The 24088-nt window shown below is 34.0% G+C and overlaps 1 protein-coding gene across 3 annotated transcripts in view; it reads left to right on the top strand.

Annotated features, from left to right (window-relative positions):
• LOC135844510 (uncharacterized) overlaps nucleotides 1–24088 on the top strand; it is a 38649-nt gene that overhangs the window by 9553 nt on the left and 5008 nt on the right. For 2 of the 3 annotated variants that reach the window (XM_065362731.1, XM_065362732.1), the window contains exon 2: nucleotides 21507–22089. In XM_065362731.1, coding sequence (XP_065218803.1) covers nucleotides 21523–22089 — 567 coding nt within the window. In that variant the 5' untranslated portion in view covers nucleotides 21507–21522. Of the gene's footprint in view, nucleotides 1–4345; nucleotides 5388–21506; nucleotides 22090–24088 lie in introns of those variants that run through there. The other variant, XM_065362730.1, reaches the window with a different exon arrangement.

Genomic DNA, 24088 nt, shown 5'->3' with positions numbered 1-24088 from the left:
AAATTTGACCCTGTAAATTTTCAACGTTATTTGATTGAAATATGAGAATATGTGTCTATAGCTTTTTTTGTTAAGAATTTAAAAACAAAAATTAAAAATTAAAAAATGATAGAAATCGGTAAAGAAAGTTGAAAGAGATTTGGTTTGGCCAAAAATAATATTATTTTGAAAAACTGATGATACTTACCTACCTATTAAAAAATTATAGAATTTTTCCTACACTAAAAAGCATCATACTGACATCATATTCTTTTCATTCAAAAACACTATATTTAGCTGTCCTAAAAAACATTGGGTGCAAATTGCGATAAATTTTCCGTTCTGTGATGTAAAAGTACATTGACCTGTCGTTCAATTTCCCGGTCGATCTCCTATTGGCATTACCTACATCGTTTTTATGCGAGCTGTTTATGGTGTATCCTCCTACATAATATCAATTCCATGATAATTCGTTTTGAGTTTACACGAGGATTATTTAGATACATTTTGTTACAAAATACTCATACGTACCTATGGATAAAATCATCATTTCTTCAATACCTATATGAACATTTCTCACGTATTAACATAATAAACTTACACGTATACCCAGAGTTCGTTGGCAAATTTCTGCGAAACATAATTTCTAGTAAGTATGTAAAAATGTATATTGTACATAATATAAATGTACGAGTAATTCGTGGGTAATTCTAAAACGCAGAAAACCAGTTGATATGTTCTATGTACTATGTAGTATTACGTCGAAATACATATCCAAATTGGCCTGGATATAAAAATAGTCGTTGTAATAAATACATACAGTCATGCAGATAGGTGCTGTATAGTGTACGAGTATGTGTGTAAAGTAAATCCTCTCATTGGCGTCATTAAACGCCCGAAAACACCGTCATCAATTTAATACTGGATATGGCTCGTAATAACCAACTAAACGATGACACCTTTTGCGAATAATTTCTTATTAAAAATAGTACTCGTAAGTACGAGTGCTTAAATGCTAGATACGTAGGTAAATGTACAATGAGCGTCATTGTCATTAACATTAACGTTTGAGTTATTTCAGTGAAAAGAATGGTAAGAATTTGTTGATTTAGTTTGGAATGATATTCGAGTAGCCCTAAACGTAGTTTTTCTAGTCGCAATTAAATGGTAGGAGAATTTTGAAAAATTGTTATTTTCGGTTTTTTCAACTTGCCAGTGAGATACATTACATATTTAAATTGATGAAAATATTTAAAAATAGAATTAAAATGAAAACTCTGAGGAGTATGTATCCAAAAATACACCACCGAGTCAAATTTTAAGCGTTGAACTCCATTTTTCGATTGTGGTTGAATTTTTGAAAATTCAATTGGTTTATTTTTCATGAAAGAGATCAAAATTTGGTTAAATTGAGGTGAAAACCTGAAATTTGATTTATGCCTTATATTTGATCAATTGATCTCTCAAAATTGAACAGTAGATAATAGATTTTGGCCTTTTTGGGGCTCCCGCTGATTTTAAGATTTTCGGTTTTTGAAAAATTGGTCAAAAGAGTGGATCGAGTATTTTTGAAATTTTTATATGTTTTTTCGTTTTTTTTTCATTTATTCCATTTTTTGAATAATAATTTGAAACTTATGAAATTGGTCCAATTGATTGATCCAAATTCAGAATTATTTTGTTATGCTAATCAACAAATTTCTACTTTTTACCCAGTTTATTCAAATTTTCGTTTTTTACAAAGCAATTCAAAAAAACTTTTCAGGTGATATTTTTTCATTTTTTCAAAATTTTTTCTCAAATTTTCTCTTCTTATGTTTTTTTTGTGTTGAAAAAATGTTCTTTCATTGTAATTTTTTTTTTATTTATTTATTTAAGAGCCATTAACAGCAGCTTAAGCTAGGGGCTCTATATGACAAATCAATTATTCATTTATTTATTTTTGAAATTTTCAAAATAATTTTGTACCTACTACTTACTTACGTTTTTTAGAATTATTTTCACAAATTCAAATACTGGCACTTTTTTTATCTTTTTTATTTTTTTTTAAATTTTCCATCCGTTTGAAAACAACTACAAAATTTTTTTAATATGTGTTTGACAATTCCTTTCTTTCAGGATAACCCTCCTCCCCTCGTCCAAAAAAAATAAAAATGAACGGATTTTGCTGTAATCATGTTCTGCATTTACGTATAATAATGATGACTGTTAAAAGCTAGAAAAACTTTCGAACTAGCAGAGAGAACTTGAGAAAGTATTCAAATAAGAAATTTCAGATACCTAATTTCATTTTTTTGTTATTTCTTGTTCTTTTTTTTCATAAGCTTAGCAGGGTTCAGAATAAAAAGTAGAGTTGTATCGAGACTTTTTTTTCAAATTTTTCTTCAGCTTTTCATTTGCAGTTACGAAAAGTAATTTAAGTAGAACTCGTAATCGTTGTGCTATATCCTCAAATATTGGGGGGGGGGGTCAGAGACTGGCCTCTATATATATTGTATATGATTCGCAATCTTTTTAAAAGCTAAATTTTGTATGGAATTCGGTAATTACGAGAACGACAAGGTTTCCAGTTAATACAATCTGATATTTTGATTTTTTTTTAGCTTTTTTGAGTTGGAGTCAACTGTTTTTTCCCCAGGATATCTCCGGAATTGTCCAACTTTTAAATGCGACCATGTCACCCCACAACCACCTCAAAAAAACTCAAAGGAACATTTTCTAAAAATTTTCAAAAGTTGATTGAACTTCTTCATAGGAAACGCAGCATTTAACATGGTGAACAAGCTTTTAAGGTTCATTTAGAAATCTGAAAAAAAAAAATCGTAAATGCATGAGTATGGTTTTCTTCCCAAAATATTAAAACCTGGAATGGGGTAGAGGGGAGGGCCAAGATTTTGAACAAAATTGAAAAACCATAAAAATATCGTGTAACATACTTATCGTTTGTTGTAATTTAGGTGATGCCAATTTCGAATTTCGACTTATTTTCGAGATATATTCTCTCTAAGTCTTCCTATGACCCCCCCCCCATTTTTATTAAAAACAGAGAAATCAAAAAAAATAGTGTGACATGCTCTGCTTGTAATGTTTTCGATAATACAGATCTGGAATATGAAACGAATTTTCAAGATGAAACGCCTTCAGCACTTGAATTCAACCGTTCTCCCCAGAGACGTGACGAAGTGATGTGTCCAGGGGGGGGGTTCGACTAAAAATTTCTCAACTTTTTACCTCAGATCCTCCTCTCTATCAATTTCCCTGCTTATTCGGCAGATGTGATTCAAACAAATTTTTGAAGGGAGAGTTAAAAAAAAAAGTTGAATAATTTAAAATTTTTAAAAACGACATTTTTATGCAAAAATTTGAATTTTTTGATTGATTTGGTTGTGTTTCTGGAATTTTTCAAATTAATTTTTTATTCTTGAAACTTTTGAAAAATTGTGCTGTAGAATATGTGAAAATTGATTATTTGAATAGTAAAATAAGTGATGCAAAAAGTTGATTTTTATGGCTTCAACATGTTAAAATTTTAGCAATAGATTTCAGGAAATTATAATATTTCCAAAAATAGGAATAAAAACCCGAGTGAAGCGAGAATAATAGCTTTTGAAAATTTATACGATTCAAGAAGTAAAAACCCACGGTTTTTGGTAATTCTTTGATTTTCCCAACTTTTCTCAAATCTCCCGTCTTCCAACTTTTTGCCAAAATTTTCCTGTGTGGGGGAGGGAAGAGAGGTGAAACACCACCCCGCGCCCCCTTCGGCAGGCCACTGGTTCTTCTCGTCGCTACAGTCCTTAAAGTCAGCAAAAGATTGTATCCTGAGTTTTTTTCGCTTTTTAGACTGAGACTAACTAAAACATTCACGAGGTTCATAGCGTTTGATTCAGCTTCAATTGGGCGAACCAGTCAAATATGTAATTAAATTCGCAAATTATTCGGTGGCCGCGGAGACGAGTCATTTCTCAGAATAATCGCCGACCGGCGTATACATAATAATCAAGTCATATACCATACCAGCAATGAGATCAATAACATATTTAAACAACGCCAGTCAGTAATTTCGTCATCGGCGAGCTTTATACGGTAATATACTCGACTATACGACGAGCGACGTATGTACGTACTACGTACAATGTGTGCTAAAATGTAAATATTCAAATGAGTCGAAATTTTCACCTCATCGTTTACGCGTTGGTTGTCTGGGCCGGGGGTGGAGGCAGAAGGGAAAGATCATTTCTTCAAATTAGGTTCCCAAGTATGTACTACGAGTACGTACTACGTCATCGTATATCTACGTATATTTCCATTTCGCGGCTCTCCATAGACGTCGGTTCGTTGGTTGGTCGGTCGACGTCGTCGCGGTGAACTCGTTTATAAAATGTTCGCGAACTGGTTGAAATTAGAGATAATTTTTCATACCCATACGTACGGGTGATTGCGCCTTATTCGCGGTACCTGGCCCTGGCCCTGCGCTCTGATGCGGTACAGAGCCAGAGATCAAAGCAGATCGTACCTGCCTCTCCCTCTGTCTCTCTCTCCTGGTAATCATGATGATGATGATGCTGTTTACCATTTTCAGGTAATCCCTATTCCCTTCTTCGTGGCAATCGAACGCCTTTCCTTTCTCGTCGCGTGTTTTCTTTTTTCTCGCTTTCTTGCCTTCCAAATTGGTGTTCGGGGTTTTGAAAGCTGCCCCCCTCTGGCCTCCTGGCGCGAAAGTTCATTCAACGTAGATTGTCTATGTGGTGTGTGATCGGATAGAGAGACGAACAAGAACAATTATTATCCAGTTTACCATTCGTTATTCATTGGCTAGTCACGCCGCCTTCAATCCAGTGTGCTTTCGGCCCCCTTCATCACCCCTTCACTCTATTTGGCGTTCTCTTTTCGGTATGTTCGGGAGCTCTCTTCTTACGAGTTCGACGACAATGTATTGATGGTTTCGTTCACTCGTTCGTTTCGTTCGTTCGTTCATTACTGCAACTCATATAGTCAGCTGAACCATGAACCGCTTCGCTTTCGTTCCCTCCAATGTTCATTTTGTACGAGCACGAGATACACGCTACGCATAAACTGGTTTCTTAAATAATTTTTTTTTCGCGAAAATAATCTAATTTTTGCGGCCGCCTGTGCCTTGTTTGTGCTGTGCTGTTTGTGTGGTTTTTTTTACTGCCTTCTTCTCAGAGGCTGAGGCAGTTCACATTGATCTTTCGATACCGTTTAACGTTTCCGTCTTCGAAATCCGAGTCCGACACACAACGAAGGTTATTTCGGTGTATTTTTGAATCAGAATCGTCGTAGTTGTCGCGAAAATCTGCCTGGTGATCGGTGCTGTGTTATTTTCGAATACCGAAGAGAAAAAAAATGAAAAAATTCGTCCTATAGTGTGCTAAATGGAACAATAGGTACGTGATCGATACTTTATTAGCGATGTCGATTTCCATATATTACGTACTCGTATATACCTAGTAGTATATTTAAGCCAGCCCAAGTTGGCTGTTTTCACGTACACATAGTTCAATGTGTATAAAGAGATAGGTTGGTTGTTTTTTTTTTCGCCAAGAATTGAACCAGTTTCGTCGCACGTAGTCATCGATGAACCTTGAATTAAAAATAGGTTCACTGTTATTGTGTTAAGGTGAATAATGAATCGATGAATCAAACCCAACTGTCACTATAGGGTTCGACTTTCCTGCGTGTTAATTCGATTATTATCTGTACTATCCATCTACCTAGCTACTGCAGCACACACGTGATCATGGCCTCGTCAATACTACATAGGAAGAATGGAAAAACACAGAGAGGGGGTAAAAACTCGTGCACTACTTGCTCACTTACTATACGTATACAGAAGCTGGTAGGTATAATACGCCCAAATTGTGCAGTTTTTGTGCATCGAGGTCGAACCCATTCCTATACCAATACCATAAATTATTAGTAGGTATTATGTGGTGTATTGTATGGCTTTTGCCTTATACTCGTACTTATACATATACCTACCAACTTTGAAACGCGAGGTTTCTCACGATAACGTTTGACATTGCCTTGGTCTTGGTTCAGGTTCTTATAATACCTACTGTACTACTCTATAAATGTAGTAGGTATAGGTATTCGAGTATGTAGTGTAAGGTGATCCGTGGAATATACTGCAGGGGCCATATTGTTCGACATTGTAGGGGTTCTGGTGTTCATGTTGATCATGTGTGTGAGATTGTGAAAGATATGTATCGAGTTTTTCATAAGGTTGTCAGCTTGTGAATAGAGAAAGTTGCCAAATACGAGCATTTGAACGTACCATTGTTGGCAGATGTTTTGAGAAGGTTCTTTTTTTCTTCTTCACACACGAAAATTTCGACCAGAAAAGAGAAAGTTCGTGAAATCCAAATTTTCGAAAATGTGAAATTCTTACGTGTTTTTTGGAGTCCCCTTGAAGGAGGTCCTATGAGTAATTATAGAAAAATGTTCGCATGCACGTGCCACCATTTTGTTAAAATAAATAGGTGCTTGGCTCTAAATATTCGTGTCGAAGAAAATGTCGTAAAAATGAAATTTTTGTTGATTAAGAAAATTACCTACTTACTACATATTACTACCTACCTGTGGAAATGTAGTGTACTGCTAGTTGGATAGATTTGCCTTGTCAAACGCGTAGATAAGGCTTTCGAAAAATTATATTTTTATGGGGAAAAAAATAATTGGTCAAATTGTTTGAAATATTTCGAAGGTGTCTTAGAAGGGGAAAAACAACTTCGGTGGAAAGAAAATTGGGAATTTTTTCACGATTCATTTCGTAAAAATAGATTTTACCTGGAAAATGATGATGCAATTTCGTTCATTTTTTACTTAATGTGATTTCACGAATGAAATTTTTTTTTTACGTATTCTAAAGGTGAATAATTTTGAAGTTTCTCAGTTCTGATTTTTTGAATGATGGCTGAGGAGGGGAAAGGGTGTGGGAATGAAGTGGTAATCGTTTGTGGTTAATACACGTTACTAATTCGAGATGCATATATTATGTACAAAGTGAAATCAACATCGAAAGTACCTGCGTAAAAATAAAGAGTTTTTATTCTCCCTCTCTCAGCCCTCTCCTATGTAGGTCTAATTAGTAAAATTGGGAATCTTTCCACGATTCGTTTTCTAAAAATATACATTTTAACAGCAAAATGATGATGTTGTTTCATTTACGTACTTATCAGTTATTACCAATGTGATTAGATAAAAGATTTCATCGTGTTTTTTTTTTTTCGTTCCTTAGTGATATCAAGGGCCGGGGAGGGGTATACGATTATGGGACTGTGTAGGCTATTTTGATGCATTCGTAAAATGAAATCAGCGTCCAGAATAAGTAAAAGCAGATTTCCCCCCTCTCTTCCCCCCTATTCCTTGTAACGAGTAAATGGAACTTGTGAACTCTCTGCTGTATGGTAATGCAAAAGATTGAAGAAGGAAAAAAAAACTGCAAGAATTTCACCCCTTCTGTTTCTCTTTCCTTCTCTTGTCCCTTCGCCCCTTCCTCTCTGCTCGTCACTGTGTCTTTTCACGATAAAAATAAAAAGAAGGGCCAATTGACACACTCGTAGTCTACCATTTTGCCAAAATTAGCAAAAAAAAAAATTTTAAATATTATAGTCCTGTTTCTTACTAAAAATTGTCATCTTTTCCCAAGAAATTCTAGAAAATATTCATTCACCCCCCCCCCCAAAAAAAAAATTACTCAAAAGTCGTCGTATTTTTTTCCTAAAAAATTCCAAACAAAAAGTTTCACTTTTCACACGAAAAATTGACCAAAAATGGGTGTAAAATCTCCTCTTCAAGGAAAATTTTGAATCATGAATATGTTTTTTGCTTAAAGTCAACTCAATGTTTAGAATTTCAAATAATAATAAAAGTCTGATAAAACGTCAGAGAGTTATTTTTTATTTTGACGCAATTTTAATAGGTACTTACTTCAATAACTTTCACTCAATGTCGAGAATTCATCGGAATTTTTTCCGTTTGTCAAAAATTTGTCGTTTTATAAAAACTTTTTCAATGTCTGACGTTATGTCAGGAATTCATCGGAATTTTTTCCAAATTTTCAAAAGTCAACGTGACGTGCAAATTTTAAAATTCTCAATCTTTTGCAAAAAAATCCAAAAATTTTGCTTATTGATAAAAATTTTAGATGTTCAGTACCTGAAAAAGTCTCGCTTTTGTACCTAAAATTTCCAAAAAGTACCAGGTAAAAAATTTCACTTTTTAAAAAAAATTACAAAAAAATTATTTTTTAAAAAATTTTAAAAATTGTCAAATTTTTAAATAAATTTTTTTTTTATTATCACTATCCAAAAGCCTTGCTCATGTATGTATTTGCCAGAAATGAAATTGTCAAAAAGTATCTCTATTTTAACAATAATTCCCCAAAAGTGCAGCTTTTATTTTTTGCCAAAAATTGTGACAAATCTTTGCTTCTTAAAAAAATTTTTTAAAAATGGTCGTTCTTTTGCTTAAAATTCCAAAGTCTTATTTTTTGCCAAAAATTGACCAAAAGTCTCAATTTTCTACCAGAAATTGCTGGAAAACGATTCCTTCTATTGAAATTGTTAGTCTTGTTTCATTTTACCAAAGTTGCACAAAATTATCAATAAGTCTCGATTTTTCGTTTCAAGATAGTTCAACTTTTTAAAATTGAAAATCAGAACATTTCAATTCGTAATGTTCCATATTTTTTTGCACGCATTTCGTCACTTTTTGGTTGCTTTTGCAAACTTTTTTGGTTACTAAACTTTTTTTTTTTTGAAAAATTTGAAAACGAGCGTGGCAGACCTCAATCTGTTTTATTTGTTTTTCTACCTTTAGGGACCAACATTGTGTAGGGGGTCAAGGGAGGGAGTTTTCCTGAAAAGTGGATTATTTCGAAGTATTCTGTCAAGGAACGAAAAATTTTCAAAATAATTTTACGAGCAGCAATTTTTTACATTTTTTGTTTTTTTTTTTAACTTGGTGAGTACATACAAGAGGGCAGACAAAAGTTTTTTCTTGAAAAGGGAGCTAAGCATTTAAAAGAATTATGATGGGAATAAAAATTGAAAATTTTGGGAAATTTCATCACCGATTTTGATGTGCATACATATTGCATTTTCCTTGATTTTTTTCAACTTTGAGAGGCTCCTTGCTAGAGTATCTACTAACATAAATTTGAGGACCAGAGAAAGTTTTGAAGAATTTTGGAATCACAGTGGATTAAAAAATTGAAAAATCGACTCAAGAGTTGTAAGAAAAGGAGACATAAATAAATTACTCGTAGATTGAAATTTACCTAGATACTTTCAAATAGTTTCTATTTTCTCCTTGTTCTCTTCAATAGACTGGTTAGAGTCATAATCAGAACTTCAACATTTTTTTCTCTGAAAAATACCTACTCATGGGTAAAAATATACATCTCAACAGAATGGGTATAATTTTGAAGTGGAAAAAAACTCGTGTAGGATTACCATCATCTGAATGTGAAAAAAAAATATCATTTCTCGAAATAGAAAAGAGACTCATTTATTAGGAAGATTAATCAAACATTTTTTTGAAAATTTTATGACTCTACCTATCAGTTTTGATAAGAAAGTTAATGAAAAATGTTGGTTCTAAAAATATGAAATTTTGTTGCACGTAGGTAGGTACAGTATGTCCTATGAATGTGTCGTAAATATTCATGTCCATACTGATTTTATTGAAGTATTCTGATTTTTTTTCGAAATTCGAGTGTGAGTATAGGTATCTAATATCTTTAGTTAAACTTTGATAAAAAAAAACTTCCAAAATTGAAAATTTTATTAGCATTTTTTTCAACCAAGAGAGAATCTGAAAAGTCATTTTGAAGGAAAATTGGTGTAAATTTAAACCATTACCGTAAATTTATGATTCGCAGAAATTTCGTTGAAATGTCGAAGAAATAAGGAAATGATAAAAGTGATAGTAAAGTACGATTAAATCAGTTTTTACCAGAAGATTTGCTATTTTTATTCATGATACATATTATAACGGTTCTTTGAAATGGGTATTATGTAGGTACTGAGGAAATTGTAGAAAATTATGATTATGAGCTAACGAATGTCAGTAGTCGAGTTTATCGACTTTTTATCGAATTTTAAGAATTTTAGTGAAAGGTTTTTTTTTTCGAAAAATGATTCGTTAATCCAAAATAGCGTGGTAACGCTTTTCTATGATTATCAACAATAAATTCAATATTATATTGAAGTTCGAAGTGAAATTCGAAAATAATTTTCTGGGAATGATGGAAATCTCAAGTCTCAATTTTTCTCTCTTTTTTTTTGAAATGGATAAAAAAAAGTCTAGCTTGAGTCTGAATGAAGCCTTTTTTTAGAGGAAAAACAAAGCTAAAAATGAACCGTTTTGTTCAATTGTTTTCAGTAGAATTTCTTCGAACTGTCTGAACCCCTGGGACGATGCTTAAGATCCGTTTTTTTCGTCACTGAAAAGCATTTGTCGTGTTTTTGAATCTGTTTTAACCTTGAGAGAGGTTGATTTACCTAATCCGAAATTCGACCGTTATTTTCTCCCTTTCAAACAGTAACCACTTCCTCTTTTTTTCTTTCATAAAACTGTATTCTTCAAGTCCACTATACATACTTCAACATAGTTCAAAAACTACGTAGTATGATGTATTATGCTTTTATACTACAAAACCAGTCTGTCCCTCTTTTTAATCTCATATCCTGCTCTTTCTACGAGTATTACAGCTTATAGGTACTCGTGCATTCTTTTTCTCAAGAAAAATAATACTCTCTCAGTCTCCCTTTCCAGTTTCCACACACGTCTTCAAATTCTCATTCAGTTTACTACTTTTCCAATGAAATTACCATATCCAGTCCAGTCATTTTTTTTTTGGTATTGGTTGTTCTTGTCACTCCATTTATTAGTACACATATAAGTATACAATGAAAACAAGGAGGTAGAGAGGGTAATCCGGACAAACATTCGTGACTTATTTAAAATTACTATCTGCTTACTTACTATAATACATACTTTATTTTTAAGTATTTATTTTTTATTTTTACTTCATCGCGATGTGTTTTCTCTCTTTCTCCCTCTGTCCTGTCCGCATAATGAGTTTTAAATGCGTCATTTTTTTCAGCTTAAAAATGGCTAATTCTTGTCCTTGCGGCCAAACTTGATTTGTAACGCGAATAAATGACTCGATTTTTCTATTTTAAAAATATTTTGTTTGTTTATCGAGAACCATTAAATTTAGGCGAGGTGAGATTTCGAAAAATGGTTGTGTTTTTTCAAGTATGGCAAATGAATGTGGTTATGGAGGTGAATTATACTGTGTTTTAATTTTTATTGCGGTTTCGTATGGTAGAGGTATCGGATTACGATAGTTGGCTGTAGTGGGTGGTGAGGTGGAATGGATGGTGTGATGTTGAATTAGGTTCGTGAGAGAGAAATTTTTTTATGAGCGAGAAAATATAGTCAGCTGTAGGCAAATCGTACAAAATTGTGCATAGATACTCAATTGCCAAATTTTCAGGTTTTTTTTTGTAAAATTTTATTTATTTGTGTTTTTTTAAAAAATATAAAATCACTGTCTCCGAATTTTTCCCCTTTTCCCCCTTCACCTAAGCAAATTTGTTAAACACATTTTGAAATGGGTAATTTAAAATAATGTTTTTTCTCATCTTCATTTATTCATTTTTTTTTAATAGAAAATAATTTTGAATGAATTTTACTCCTTCCCTCTCTCCCCCCCCCCTGGTAAATTGATGAAAATTTTAAAATCTTCATTTCTTTATCTGTTTTTTTTTCAACAGAAAATAATTCAGAAAAAATGCCTCCCTCATTTTGAAAAATTGACAAAAATTCTGGAAAAATGACAAATTTTACTCTATTGTTAAGTACAAACTAATTGTCATCTTCTTTATTGTATCTTTTAATGAATTAATTTACTTATTCAGCTATTTTTCTTGAAAGAGAAAATAGTTTTATTACTGTGTCTATCTTGCCTAGAATTTAGAACCAAAACGAAAAAGGCATCTCCAAATCACGAAGAGAGCAAGAAGGACATGCTAAAAATTTTCAAAATCATCTTGTTGAGTACATGTACCTACTTTAAATTAATTTCAAAAATCGATCTACAAAGAAAAAAACATTAATTTTGATACTCAACTGAGAAATTTCAAACAACTTTATACTAGAATTTGGAATCTGTTTCCCAGAGGTCCAAAAATGAACTTGAGAAGCCATTTTTTCAACTGTTTGGAATTTTAGAAAATTATCATCAATTTTTCAAAATTTTTTCCAGAGTATTTTTTTTACTTCCAACGACTTTTGAGGAATTTTGCTGACGTGTGAATGCCTTCTGCAATTTTTTCTTCATATTTTTCTATTGATCACCCTTCTTTTCGTAATTTTCCTTCAACGATATAAAAAATTAAAGTCAACCCCTCCTGCCATCATGAATTCTACTTGAAATGTGTGAGATGCATATCTCATTGCTATATAATTTTCTAAAAGAGGATAATTCCTGTTCGAACAATTTTCATTTTGAGGCATTTCATTTGTGAAATTATGAGCGACATTTTCTTTTTCCAAATTGAAAGCAATACAAGTGGAAATGGGATGTAAATTTGAAACTCTCAAAAAAGCACATGTAAGTAGATCACTTTCTAAGTCTACATTTCTAATTTCAGTCTTTTAATACAGTTATAAGTAGGATTACAACAATCATAAAAGTTTAGGAACCATTGAGAATCTGCAAAAAATCATTTAAAATTCACCTTTCGGATGAGATGAGCTCTAAAAATAATCGTATCCAACAGATTCAGCACACTTACTTTAAAAAGGAGAATAAAAATCAGCATTTTCAAGGTTGAAAATAGGAATGGGTAAAGAAATTTCGGTCTTTAGGCAAGAGGAGAATGAAAGAAGGGTTTTCTAGGTGGTTAGATCGAAAAAACAAGATTTCACTTTCCCTTATCACTTTCCTTCGGTCGAGCTCTGCCTCAGCTTTTTTGTAGGACTTTTCATCCTCTCCAAACCCTTCCAAAAATTTGGATACATTTGAATGATTGTCTTCACTCTATCCTCTTTAATTTGCTATCGAATCAACACCTAAAATACCAAGGTTCACATTTAGTCGGGGAGCCCACTTGAGAATAAATTGCACCCCTCTGTCGATCCTCCGGGGCAACTTTTTTCTTAAAGTGGAAGTCCTAAGGAACATTTCTAGCCCTTGTACTCAAAAAAAAAAAAAAGCGCAGATTTTGCGTTCCAACATAGGAGTTGCACAAAATTTTTCAAACTGTACAAGGGTAGATCGAAAGATCAAGCACAAATTTATCACCTGTCAAAATTTCAAAAGCTAAAGTTCGTTTTTCGATTTTTGGTGAATTTTTGAAAATCAAATTTAGGCCAAAAATGAGGGGAAAAATCAAAATTTTACCAAATTGACCAAGAAAGCTGAAATTTGGGACACAGCCTATTTTCGACATGACAAATCGATTGGAAACTGTTTTAAGCTGATTTGAGCAGTTCTGGAGCCTCCAGCAGATTTTTAAAACCTGAAAATTCCCACAAAATGTCACCAAAATTGAGTTGGAAAGCTGAAATTTACTCTGCAAACTAATTTCAATCCGTTACGAAGTACTGCAGGTGAATTTCAAGTCGTTTTGGAGCCTCCGGCGGCTTTTTGATAATTCCTGGAGCCTCCGTCAGATTTTTGAAACTTTAAATTTTCACGAAATTTCATCAAATGGCGATGGAAAACTGAAATTTACTCTACACTCCCATTTTAACATCCTCTGAAGACGACTTCAAGTGGGTTCAAATTATTTTGGAGCCTCCAGCGACTTTTTGAAAATTCGTGGAGCCTCCAGTAGATTTTTGAAACTTGAAATTCCCGCAACATTTAACCAAATGGAGTTGGCAAGCTGAAATTTACTTCGCAAACTAATTTCAATACGATATGAAGATGATTTTGAAGCTTCCAGCTACTTTTTGGAAATTTCAATTTACCAAAAAACACCACATGAGTTGCTCTCAAAAAGTCGCTGGAGGCTCCAAAACGACTTGAAATCCACCAGCAGACGACTTCGTAGCGTATTGAAATTAGTTTGCAGAATAAATTTTGACTTTCCATTTCCGTTTGATAAAACTTTTAGGAAATTTAAAGTTTCAAAAATCTCCTGGAAGCTCCAGTAATTTTAAATTTCGGCTATCCAACTCCATTTGATGAAATTTTGTGGGAATTTCGAGTTTGAAAAATCTGCTGGAGGCTCCAGAACTGCTCAAAACAGTTTGAAATAGTTTCCAATCGATTTGGCATGTCGAAAATAGGGTGTATCCCAAATTTCAGCTTTCTTGGTCAATTTGGTAAAATTTTGATTTTTTCCCTCATTTTTACGTAGCCTAAATTTGATTTTAAAAAATTCACCAAAAATTGAAAAACGAAATTTAGCACTTGAAATGTTGACAGGTGATGAATTTGTGCTTGATCTTTCGATCTACCTTTGCACAGTTTGAAAAATTTTGTGCAAGTCCTATGTTTGAACGCAAAATCTGCGATCCTGACCTGTCAATCAAAATGGCCGCCATTTTGTAAGTAGGGCCACTTTTTTATTTGAGTACAAGGGCTAGAAATGTTCCTCAGGACTCCCCCTTTAAGAAAAAAGTTGCCCCGAAGGATCGACCGGGGGGTGCAATTTATCCTTATGTGGGCTCCCCGACTAATTGGAACCTTTTTTTTTTTTTTTTTTGTGGGTTTGACTAAAATTGTAAACCGTCCTCTTTCCCTCCCTTCCCTCCTTCCTTCAAAAATTTGAAAATGGGCTCTTTCAATCTCCCACCATACTGAATCTGAGAAATCAAATTTGAGCCAATTTAGTCGATAAAGGCCTGACTGAGATTCAGATCCACTGCAACATCGCCAAACACTAAAATAACAGAACGAACAACAAAAGTTGAGAAAAAAAGTAGATCAACACGACTAAACACGTACCAAAAAACAACTCATCCCGAGGACCTAATTCATTTACCTACAAATCGCCTTCAGCAAGAATCTGCAAAAATCGCAATAGGTGTATCTAAACCAGGCACATGGGACGTTGCCAAACATACGATTTCACACAAGAAACCGGACACGGTCAAAAAATGATTCGCGTTCCGCGACCAGATAACAATCATCGAGAACGCTTATGCAAAAAGAGAACAAAGCTGGCAAAAAATTACACCATTTACACGTATAAAGCTAGGCTACCTCTAGTCTGAGTAAAACGACGCCATTATGCAAATGATTCGAGGCACGAAAGCTGCGCTGGGCTGTGAGCTGCTACAATGAGGCTGTTTTTTGAGGTCTAGTTCAATTTGCAAATCACTCAAGGCTGTATGGTTCGGTCCGCAGACCGCGATCTGCGATCTGCGCTCCACATTGATGCGTAACCCACGTCTTCGACTTCGTCTCTCTCACGTATGCAGCAATCACGTAGTAGTAGTACAATTACAGAGTGAAAGCAACTAACGGTAAGTGAAGAGAGTAGGGGTACGGTTTTATAACTTTTACCGCACGACGACGACGACGACGACGACGACGTCGACGGTGTGGTAGTAAATTTGCAAACCATCTAGCGAATAAATATTACGCTCGGGTATTTACCAAACAGCCACTAAATTCGAGCCTTAAGTCGACATTTTTCTAGGTCAACATACCAATAATTAGCGATGTACGATTAACGAATTTAGAACGTTATGCTCGATCGAATAATCACGAAAAATTTGCAACGCAACGCTTTCGTTCGTGAATTAGCCAGTAGGTAGGTAAATTAAGTGTATTTTAATCTAAACGTACACGAACGATAGCTATAGAACTTTGTTGTTAGCTCGCGAAAACCCACATCGAGCTGTACCATTTTAATTGTCGAATTTCCCCTGCTTTCGTTTCGTTTGACGACCGCGATAACAACGTTCATTTTTCTTCTTTCTCTCTCTTAGTAGATTTAATATTCTTGTATTTGTAACGCTGCTTGCGTTGAAGAAAATGAGCTAATTTTAAGGCTGGCTATAGAAATTCAAACAATCGTCGAAGTAAGAACTAACTCATTCGACGAATTGCATCGTGCTCTTACGTATTATAGGTACGTAAGTACTTCAACGCAGTACGAGCCGGATTAACTTCCTCCCCCCTTCTGCCCCGCCCGACTGCTGAAATCCTAAACGTAATTTTCTCGAGTTTGAAAAACCAGATTCCTCGTTACTAATAATTTTCACTTTCATCGGCATTCATTCTATAGATTTTTGTGCATATATGAAAAATGGATGGCTTGTCAAAGTTTATTATTATTTTTTATTTTTTTGAAGGAATCAGAGTTGTGTAAAGTTGATTGTGGTGTCAAAATAAAGTAACCAACGCCCCCTCCCCCTCCCTCCAAAAAATGTCACTTTAAGATCAATACATTCATTTCTCTTATTTACAACTCTGTGAAAATTTTTAAAAAAATAAAAAATTGATGGTCAAAAAATCATACTACCTATTCAGTCAAACTTGTGCATTTTATGAGTGTTTTTTTTTTTTTTGAAAATGTGTCAACTATGGATTAAAATTGAGTCTTTACCAACGTATTAGTTGATTGATATAATACGAGTATAGTATACCAACAATACAGCGACGAATTATTTAGTAAACACTATAAACAGTACCTATTCAATCGTTTCTTACGTCTCGTTGGGTACAACGAGATGTATCCAGATTAAACTACGAACTATGTAGCGAAAGTACATACTACGATAGCGAGAGACTTATTTTAAATAAATGCAGCCCTACCCGACTTGGCCCCTTTGCGCGAAATTTACAGCCACGATACCGATAAGTAGCGGAAAGAAGCAGTTAGGACTGCTGCGTCGGTAATTCAGTATACCTAGATTACTTGCACAAAGGGAGGATATATATGAAAATATGCTTTATAATAACTACCTACCGGATCATAGTGTTGAATTATGACCTGTCTTACAGACGCACGAAGGCGGTTTCAAATCACTATATATTTAATTTAACCGAAATAAATAATCAATTTTTAATTATGGAATTTCACTGGAAAGGAGAAAATTATGATAGATGTAGGTTAAATTGGAGAAATTCGTAGTAAACGATGTCTCACTTCATTGAATATTTACCCTGGATTCTTATTATCACTTGTGAGGTAAAGATAACGAACACCCCTTGGCTCTGTTTCCCTGCTATCGTTGGCAAATCTTTGTAAAATTGAAAAATTCTTCCAAAATCTAATGAAAATCTATTCAAAAATTGTGAAACGTCTTCGAAATTGTAAAAAAATTGATAGAGAATTTTTCAAAGTCGATCAGAAATGCATTCAAATTATTAGAATGTCTCAATTTGCTTCAAAATCGATCATTCAAAATGGAACTGGATAATCCCTATTCTAAATAATAATGTCGATTGAAAGTTGAGCTTTTATGTGAATACTAAAAGGTTCCTCCCCCCTCCCCCATTACGTTGGACGAACTGCAGAACTCGGTCTCCTAATATTCATGTACCTACTCCTAAGTATGTAACCGTAGTGACTTCTTTTTGTCAATATGCAAAATAACGTTTATTTGGCCCCTAGTGGGACAAATCAATTATTTGAATTTTGGATTTAAGATTAAAACGCATATCCGAAAAAACAGAACTTCTCTTTCGAAAAATTGTAAAGCATATTCTAGGACCTCCTTTGTCAAATTTGGGACCCTTAAAATAGAGATGGGCTTTTCAATATATTTTTCCGGCAAAGTACTGGTTATAAGAGCTTTCAATTTGAAAAAAATCAGCTCATTTGCTTTAATAGGTGTCCAATGAAAATTCTTAAAATCACAGAATTTTGTAGGGGGCCCAAGAGTTTGGTTATTGGGTCATATTTCGGCTGCTAAGGGACCAAACCCGTTCAAACTTAAAATTTGAGATTAAAAGGGAATTCGGAAAAAAATATTTTTCCAACATTTTTTAATGTTGATTTTAGAACCCCTTATTCCAAATTTGGGGTCCTTAAAATCAAAATTGGCCCCTCGCTGGATTTTTCATTCAAAGTACTCGTTGAGATCTTTCGATTCGAAAAAAAACTCATTTCTAGAATTAGTAGAGGCCTTAGAATTTACTCTTCGAAAAAACTTTAAAATCACGTGTTCCTGTTTTCAACGGAGTAAAATCTCAGAATTTGGCCCAAAAAAGCTCAATTTTGAAAGTTACAGGAAAAATCAAACGAAAAATTATCGAACACTTTCTAGGGTGTTTCAAATGTGAATTCTTGAATTTATTCGAAAAAATACGCATAAACGCCTTTTTTAGGGGTGCCCAAAGTGGGGGCCTCTAAAAAAAGGTTCAAAATTACGAATATACACAGTCTCGCCATAAGTTCTGACCCTACTTTAAACGCTTGTTATACAAAAACGAAATTTTAAAAACGTAAAAGTGATTATATATTCGGAAAGTTGATGAAAAAAGCTTTAATTTGACTGTATTTAGCTGCAACATGCTGCTCAATGCGCTTAACAAAACGGGAATGACAGATGAAACAACAGAAGCCCCACGTACGCAAAAAACCAAAAAAAATTGACCATAAAAATTTTTTTTTTGAAATTTTTTCATGCGGGTCAAATTTTTTTCACTAAAACAATAATTCTGTGCTCCAGGATCACCAATTTACTATTTTAGTAAAAAAAAATTGATGCGCATAAAAAATTTCAAAAAAAAAATTTTTATGGTCAGTTTTTTTTTGGTTTTTTGCGTACGTGGGGCTTCTGTTGTTTCATCTGTCATTCCCGTTTTGTTAAGCGCATTGAGCAGCATGTTGCAGCTAAATACAGTCAAATTAAAGATTTTTTCATCTACTTTCCAAATATATAATCACTTTTACATTTTTAAAATTTCGTTTTTGTATTACAAGCGTTTAAAGTAGGGTCAGAACTTATGGCGAGACTGTGTACAGGGAGCTTAATTTAACTTTTTCACCTAGATAATTGAATATATGTCTCAAAACGTTACGTTTGGCGCAAATCACAGGTTTCCAGTTTTCCAGGGGTTCCCAAAATAAACAAATTACGAAAAATTGGAAAATTGGATTTTTGAGTACCAGCGCAAAATTTTATTGAGCTCAAAATTTGGTAGAATGGAGGTCTTTCGGATACTAATAAACTGTAAGATGCTTTTTAGCGGGGTTCAAAGGGGTATGTTCGTAATGGTGGTTCCAAAATTTTCCAAAAATTAACCCCCCCATTTCTGCCCCCGAAGGTCGAAAATAGCAAAATTGCCTCGTATAATGTTTACCGGGTTCAAACAGATATTTTACTTTGAAAATAACACTCAGTGGTTCCCAAAATTCTTTTTTTATTCGCAACTTTGGGGACCCCTGGAACCCAAAAAATGGTCATTTTGGGTTAACTAACCACGGATTCGTATTTGGGGCATTTATTGCAACATTTTAAGAGTGGTTCAGTCAATAACTGTCTGGTGCCAAAAAATGGCCTTATCGATACTCCTCCTTTGCAGGACTTTTGACTTTTGCCTTTATAACTTCATAAGAGTTTTTGGTTTTTTTGAAGTAATTCTTTTCCAAAACGTGCCAAATGGTTCAAATTTTCACCAGGTATCAAAGATACTCTATACTAAAGTAATATACGTATGTTGGGTTGTATTTCAGTTTTTTCAAAATTTTGAGTTTCGGGGTCCAAAAATGCCAAAAAATTTGGTTTTTGGAGCATATTTCGAGCCTTATGGGGCTGAATCCATTTGAATTTAGAATTTGAGGTTAGAACGCAATTTGGAAAAAAAATTCCCAAATTTTTTAATGTTGATTTTAGGACCCCTTACCCCAAATTTGGGACCCTTGAAATTAAAATTGCTCTTTCACTGTATTTTTTGGAGCAAATACTCGTCGAGAGCTTTCGATTGAGAAAAAATCAGTTTTATAGCTTCAATAGGGGCTAAATGAAAATTCAGTGGACTTTTTCGCCTTTACCATCTAGAAGAAGATGCATAGAATTTTTCAACAACTTCTACTTCATTTTTTTAAAAAATTTAATCAAGTGTAAAATTTCCCTTCGCTTTCGAACGAGTGTGAGAAATCTTGGCATCAAAATTTACAAAATAATTTGCAGAGACTTTAAAGAATATTTTCAAATTTTGAATAAATTTTTCCATAATTTGTATGATTTTTTAAATATCTAGATCATATTAAGTAAGTACATATGTCTCTATAAAATACAAGAATATTGAAAGGATTTTGGTTAAATTCGCTCACCATAATTATGTATAGGAGGGAGATTTTTCAAGTTTAAAATTAAAGGAGTTTTCTAGAAATTTAAAATAATCTAATTTCAAGACAATTTTGAAATAATTGTCAGTTTTGATTAGAGAATTTTCTGCTAAATTTCTCAACATGGAGAGGAGTGGACCATCTTGAAAAGGGTTTTAAATAGATAAGTAGGTAGATTTCTCCATTGTGTTTTTCTCAGAACGATCGGATTATCACTCGATTTTGAGCTAATCTCGTTGGTTTTCAATTTTGAATACATTTTGAATTTTCCCAAAATTGAATTGGCTCTTAGAAGAAATATTTACTTGACTTTCCTGGCAATTTTTTTAAATTTTTTAATAAATTTCAAGGCCATTTTTGAAGATGAGGAGGGAGAAAAATGTTTCTGACATTTCAAAAAAATTTAACATTTTTTTTTTTAATTCTTATTTATTTTTAGGGACTATTTTTGGATAATTTTTTTTGGGATCTACATAAATTGGATTTTGTAAATAAGGAGAGTCGCGGTTGAAAAGTATGAAAAGGTCAGCTTTTTAGAGAAGCATAAAATGAAACAATCTCAGTTGCCCCAAATTGACCTTAGCAATCCCAATTTGAAGCAAAGGTGCCATAGATGTGCCTTTTATACATATATATAGGTTTCAATCTTCTAACGTTATTGTCGATCCCTCTCGAGGATCGACAAGGTCGATTATTGAGCTATTTTTCGCGTTTTCAATCTTTCCAAATTGACTTTGGAGATCAAACAAAAAATACCCTGAATTATGAGTCATATCAATTTTTAGAAGGTAACCACGCTATGATTCCTGATCTCTGCATGATTCTGAGCGAGGAAGGTTAAGGTTTGATATTGAATTCTTTACTTCTAGGATTTTCGTACTTTCTTTTGATTTTGAAAAAATTTCTGAACAATTTGTAGAGGATTTTTCAATTCTCGAGCAGTCGAGCTTGATGAAATATCAGCGAATGATCAGATAAATTCTTTCATGAGATGTTTACATTCTTCTTATATCGAATTAGTAAACATTGTATTGTCTCTTCGTTACCTATATTTGTATATTTTATCCTAATATCACGAATACGAACTCCTCGCCGAAAACCAAGCTAACTACCTCTCTCGCATCGTTGTCTTATAGTCAGTCGCGACTCTCTATGTTTATGTATCTAATGGTAATTTATCACGAGACACTGTACAATATTAATTATTCGTCGTCGTTGTTGTTGTTACAGAAAGGCATGACATGAAATGGAAATAGCAGATAACCAGCATCCTATAGATTTAAGCCGAAAATGCGGCTACTACGAGTCGCCATCGTATACAAAATCGATACCAGCATCACGACCGTTACCAGACCTTATACCAATTTCGGTACTCGGCGGTTCACCTTTAACACCAGAACCACGAATAGCTGACAAGAAACGCGGTCGAGGTGGAGGTTGTGGTGGAGGCGGCTCCGATGATTTATTACACTGTTTTAGCATGAACGGTTTCTCGTCGTCTTCGTCATCGTCGTCGTCGTTCTGCCCAACTACCAGCAGCAACGATTTCCAGTTCAAAGAGCATTCGAAAATTCGCAAAGAGTTGCCGCGATTTCGCAGCGTGCCGCATTTATCCAAAAACTCAACGTCCAAAATTTCAAGACTGAAGTCGATCAGCGATAGTAAAATAAGCTCGATACCTTCTTGTTCGGCGTTCTCGGCCGTCGAGTCTCCTTCTCATCGTTCCATGTTTCTACGTAATGTTCCTATTTTAGAAGATAGTCACGCTAATTTGACCAGTCCGAATAGGCAACGTGGCAAAAATCATTATTATGTAAGTCACCTACCTACCTATACTTTACTTACTTACACTTTATAAAGATAACACTTATGCTACGTTACAAGTACGCTAAAGTACCTACTACAAGTACATGCAACTCTCTATATACAAACTAATGAACCGTACATAATTGCCTGGCCCTTGCTTTTTTCGGCCCTATGTCCGTCCACAGCGTCGTCGGCGATGATAAATGAAAAATGTTAATTGGATAACGGATCTTGGAAAAAAATTCACAGGAAATTAATAAAGCTCGTGTATCGCCTCCGCGTCCTCCTCGCCTCCTCTCATCCAATCGTCTCGTTTTCATTTCTATTTCGATTACGTTGCTCTCTTGCTCGTGCTTAATATACCCTGGCCCCTGCCAGCCTCCTATAGGTTGACGTTGTGCCACCGATGCAGCTTAGTACTTAATACTCAGTATTGTACTATCGTTGATTGTATACGTTATACTAATACTACGCTGCTGTATGTAAACTACCGGTTGATAACCGGATGAAACTAGCTGATAAATAGTTCATTTTTACTTTTTTTTTCTCCAAGTACAAAGTGCCTACAATTTAATTATTTTCCCTTTGAAATTATATACGTGCATGTACGATGCTATTTATAGTATTTATAGACGAGCTGATAACTCGGACAACTGACCCTGGGGTTAGTCCTTCCGGTATATTTGAGGAAGCACGATCGCGGTTGGAGAGTAAGAAAGAGTGAAATCAGAGGAAGTGGAGTGATAAGAGTTTAAATTCTAAGTAGGTGGTTTACTGATTGTAGGCCAGGCTTATTAATTTGGTAGAATTCGTTTGACCGAATTTACAATTTTTTTAAATGAAAAGTCGGATGTTATATTCATTTAGTGTGGTGAGAGTATTGGGAGAAAATTAAGATGACTTTGCAATTACCTATCCATTTCAAAGATGGGTTAATGGGCAGCAATTAAGAGGAAAATATGAAGGCTCGAATTCGAAAAATGAATTGATAGGTATTCAAACTGAGGGACGTTGAATTCATATCGTAGGAAATGACATGTTACACTAAATCTTACAATTGGGCAAAAAAATTAAAATTTATATTTGAACTCAGCAGCACCTTCAAATTAGAAATAATCAACATACCATATCACTTTTCAAATTGTTTTGAATTTGGGCCAAAATAAGTTTATGAACAGTGGGGTGAAAATGGTGTTCGATGCAAATTTTCAAATACGAGTAGTAGCTTCAGGTCTCGTACTTGGTTACTTTTTGAGTAGCCGAGCTCCAAAAATGGTTATTTTTTTGAAAATTTTGATTGCTAAACTTTAGTACTTTTTTAAAAAAATTATCAAAAATCCTATTTTTCCACATCTTTACTCTGCTTTATGAAGAAAACAAGAAAAAAAAACTATTTTTTATTTTTTTTCAACTAGTCACACTGAAAATGCCTCGCTGTTGGCTGAAAATTGCTAAAAAAAATTGTTAAAAAATTGCTAAAAATAATTGTGACTTCTCAAGATGAAAACTCAAAAATCCTCCCCACGATGAAAATTCAAAAATCCTCATCTCCCCCATCCTGTCCCTAAAAAATACCCAAAGGTTTCATTTCTTGGCAGGAATTGTCAAAAATTGTCAAAAATAATAAAAAGTCTTGCTTTCTCAAATTGCAATGAAGTAAGTATCACTTCTTTGCAAATACCTATTACCTACCTCCCTAGTTATTTGCCAAAGTCTTGCAGGCAAAACATGTCGTTGCTCAGTAAAATTGCTTTAACAAATCTTACTTTTCTCCCCAAAAATTAAGTATCCAAAAGTTGAGCTTTTTTAGCTAAAATTACTAAAACGACCAGCTTTTTACCAAAAATGTTGTGAAGTAGCCCAAAATTGTGAAAAAATGTCACTTTTTTCAGCAGGCTTGTAGGATTGCTCAGGTTTTCCTGCAGTCCTGCCAAAATCAAGGTCTTTGTTTGGAGCTTCAAAATGGTCCTGTCCAGTCACTGTTCGATTTTTTGGTCTTTGTGAGT

This window comes from Planococcus citri, chromosome 4, assembly GCF_950023065.1.
Source record: "Planococcus citri chromosome 4, ihPlaCitr1.1, whole genome shotgun sequence".
Taxonomy (NCBI): domain Eukaryota; kingdom Metazoa; phylum Arthropoda; class Insecta; order Hemiptera; family Pseudococcidae; genus Planococcus; species Planococcus citri.
The sequence above is the reverse complement of the archived record's forward strand: the minus strand, read 5'-3'. Positions and strand labels throughout refer to the sequence as shown.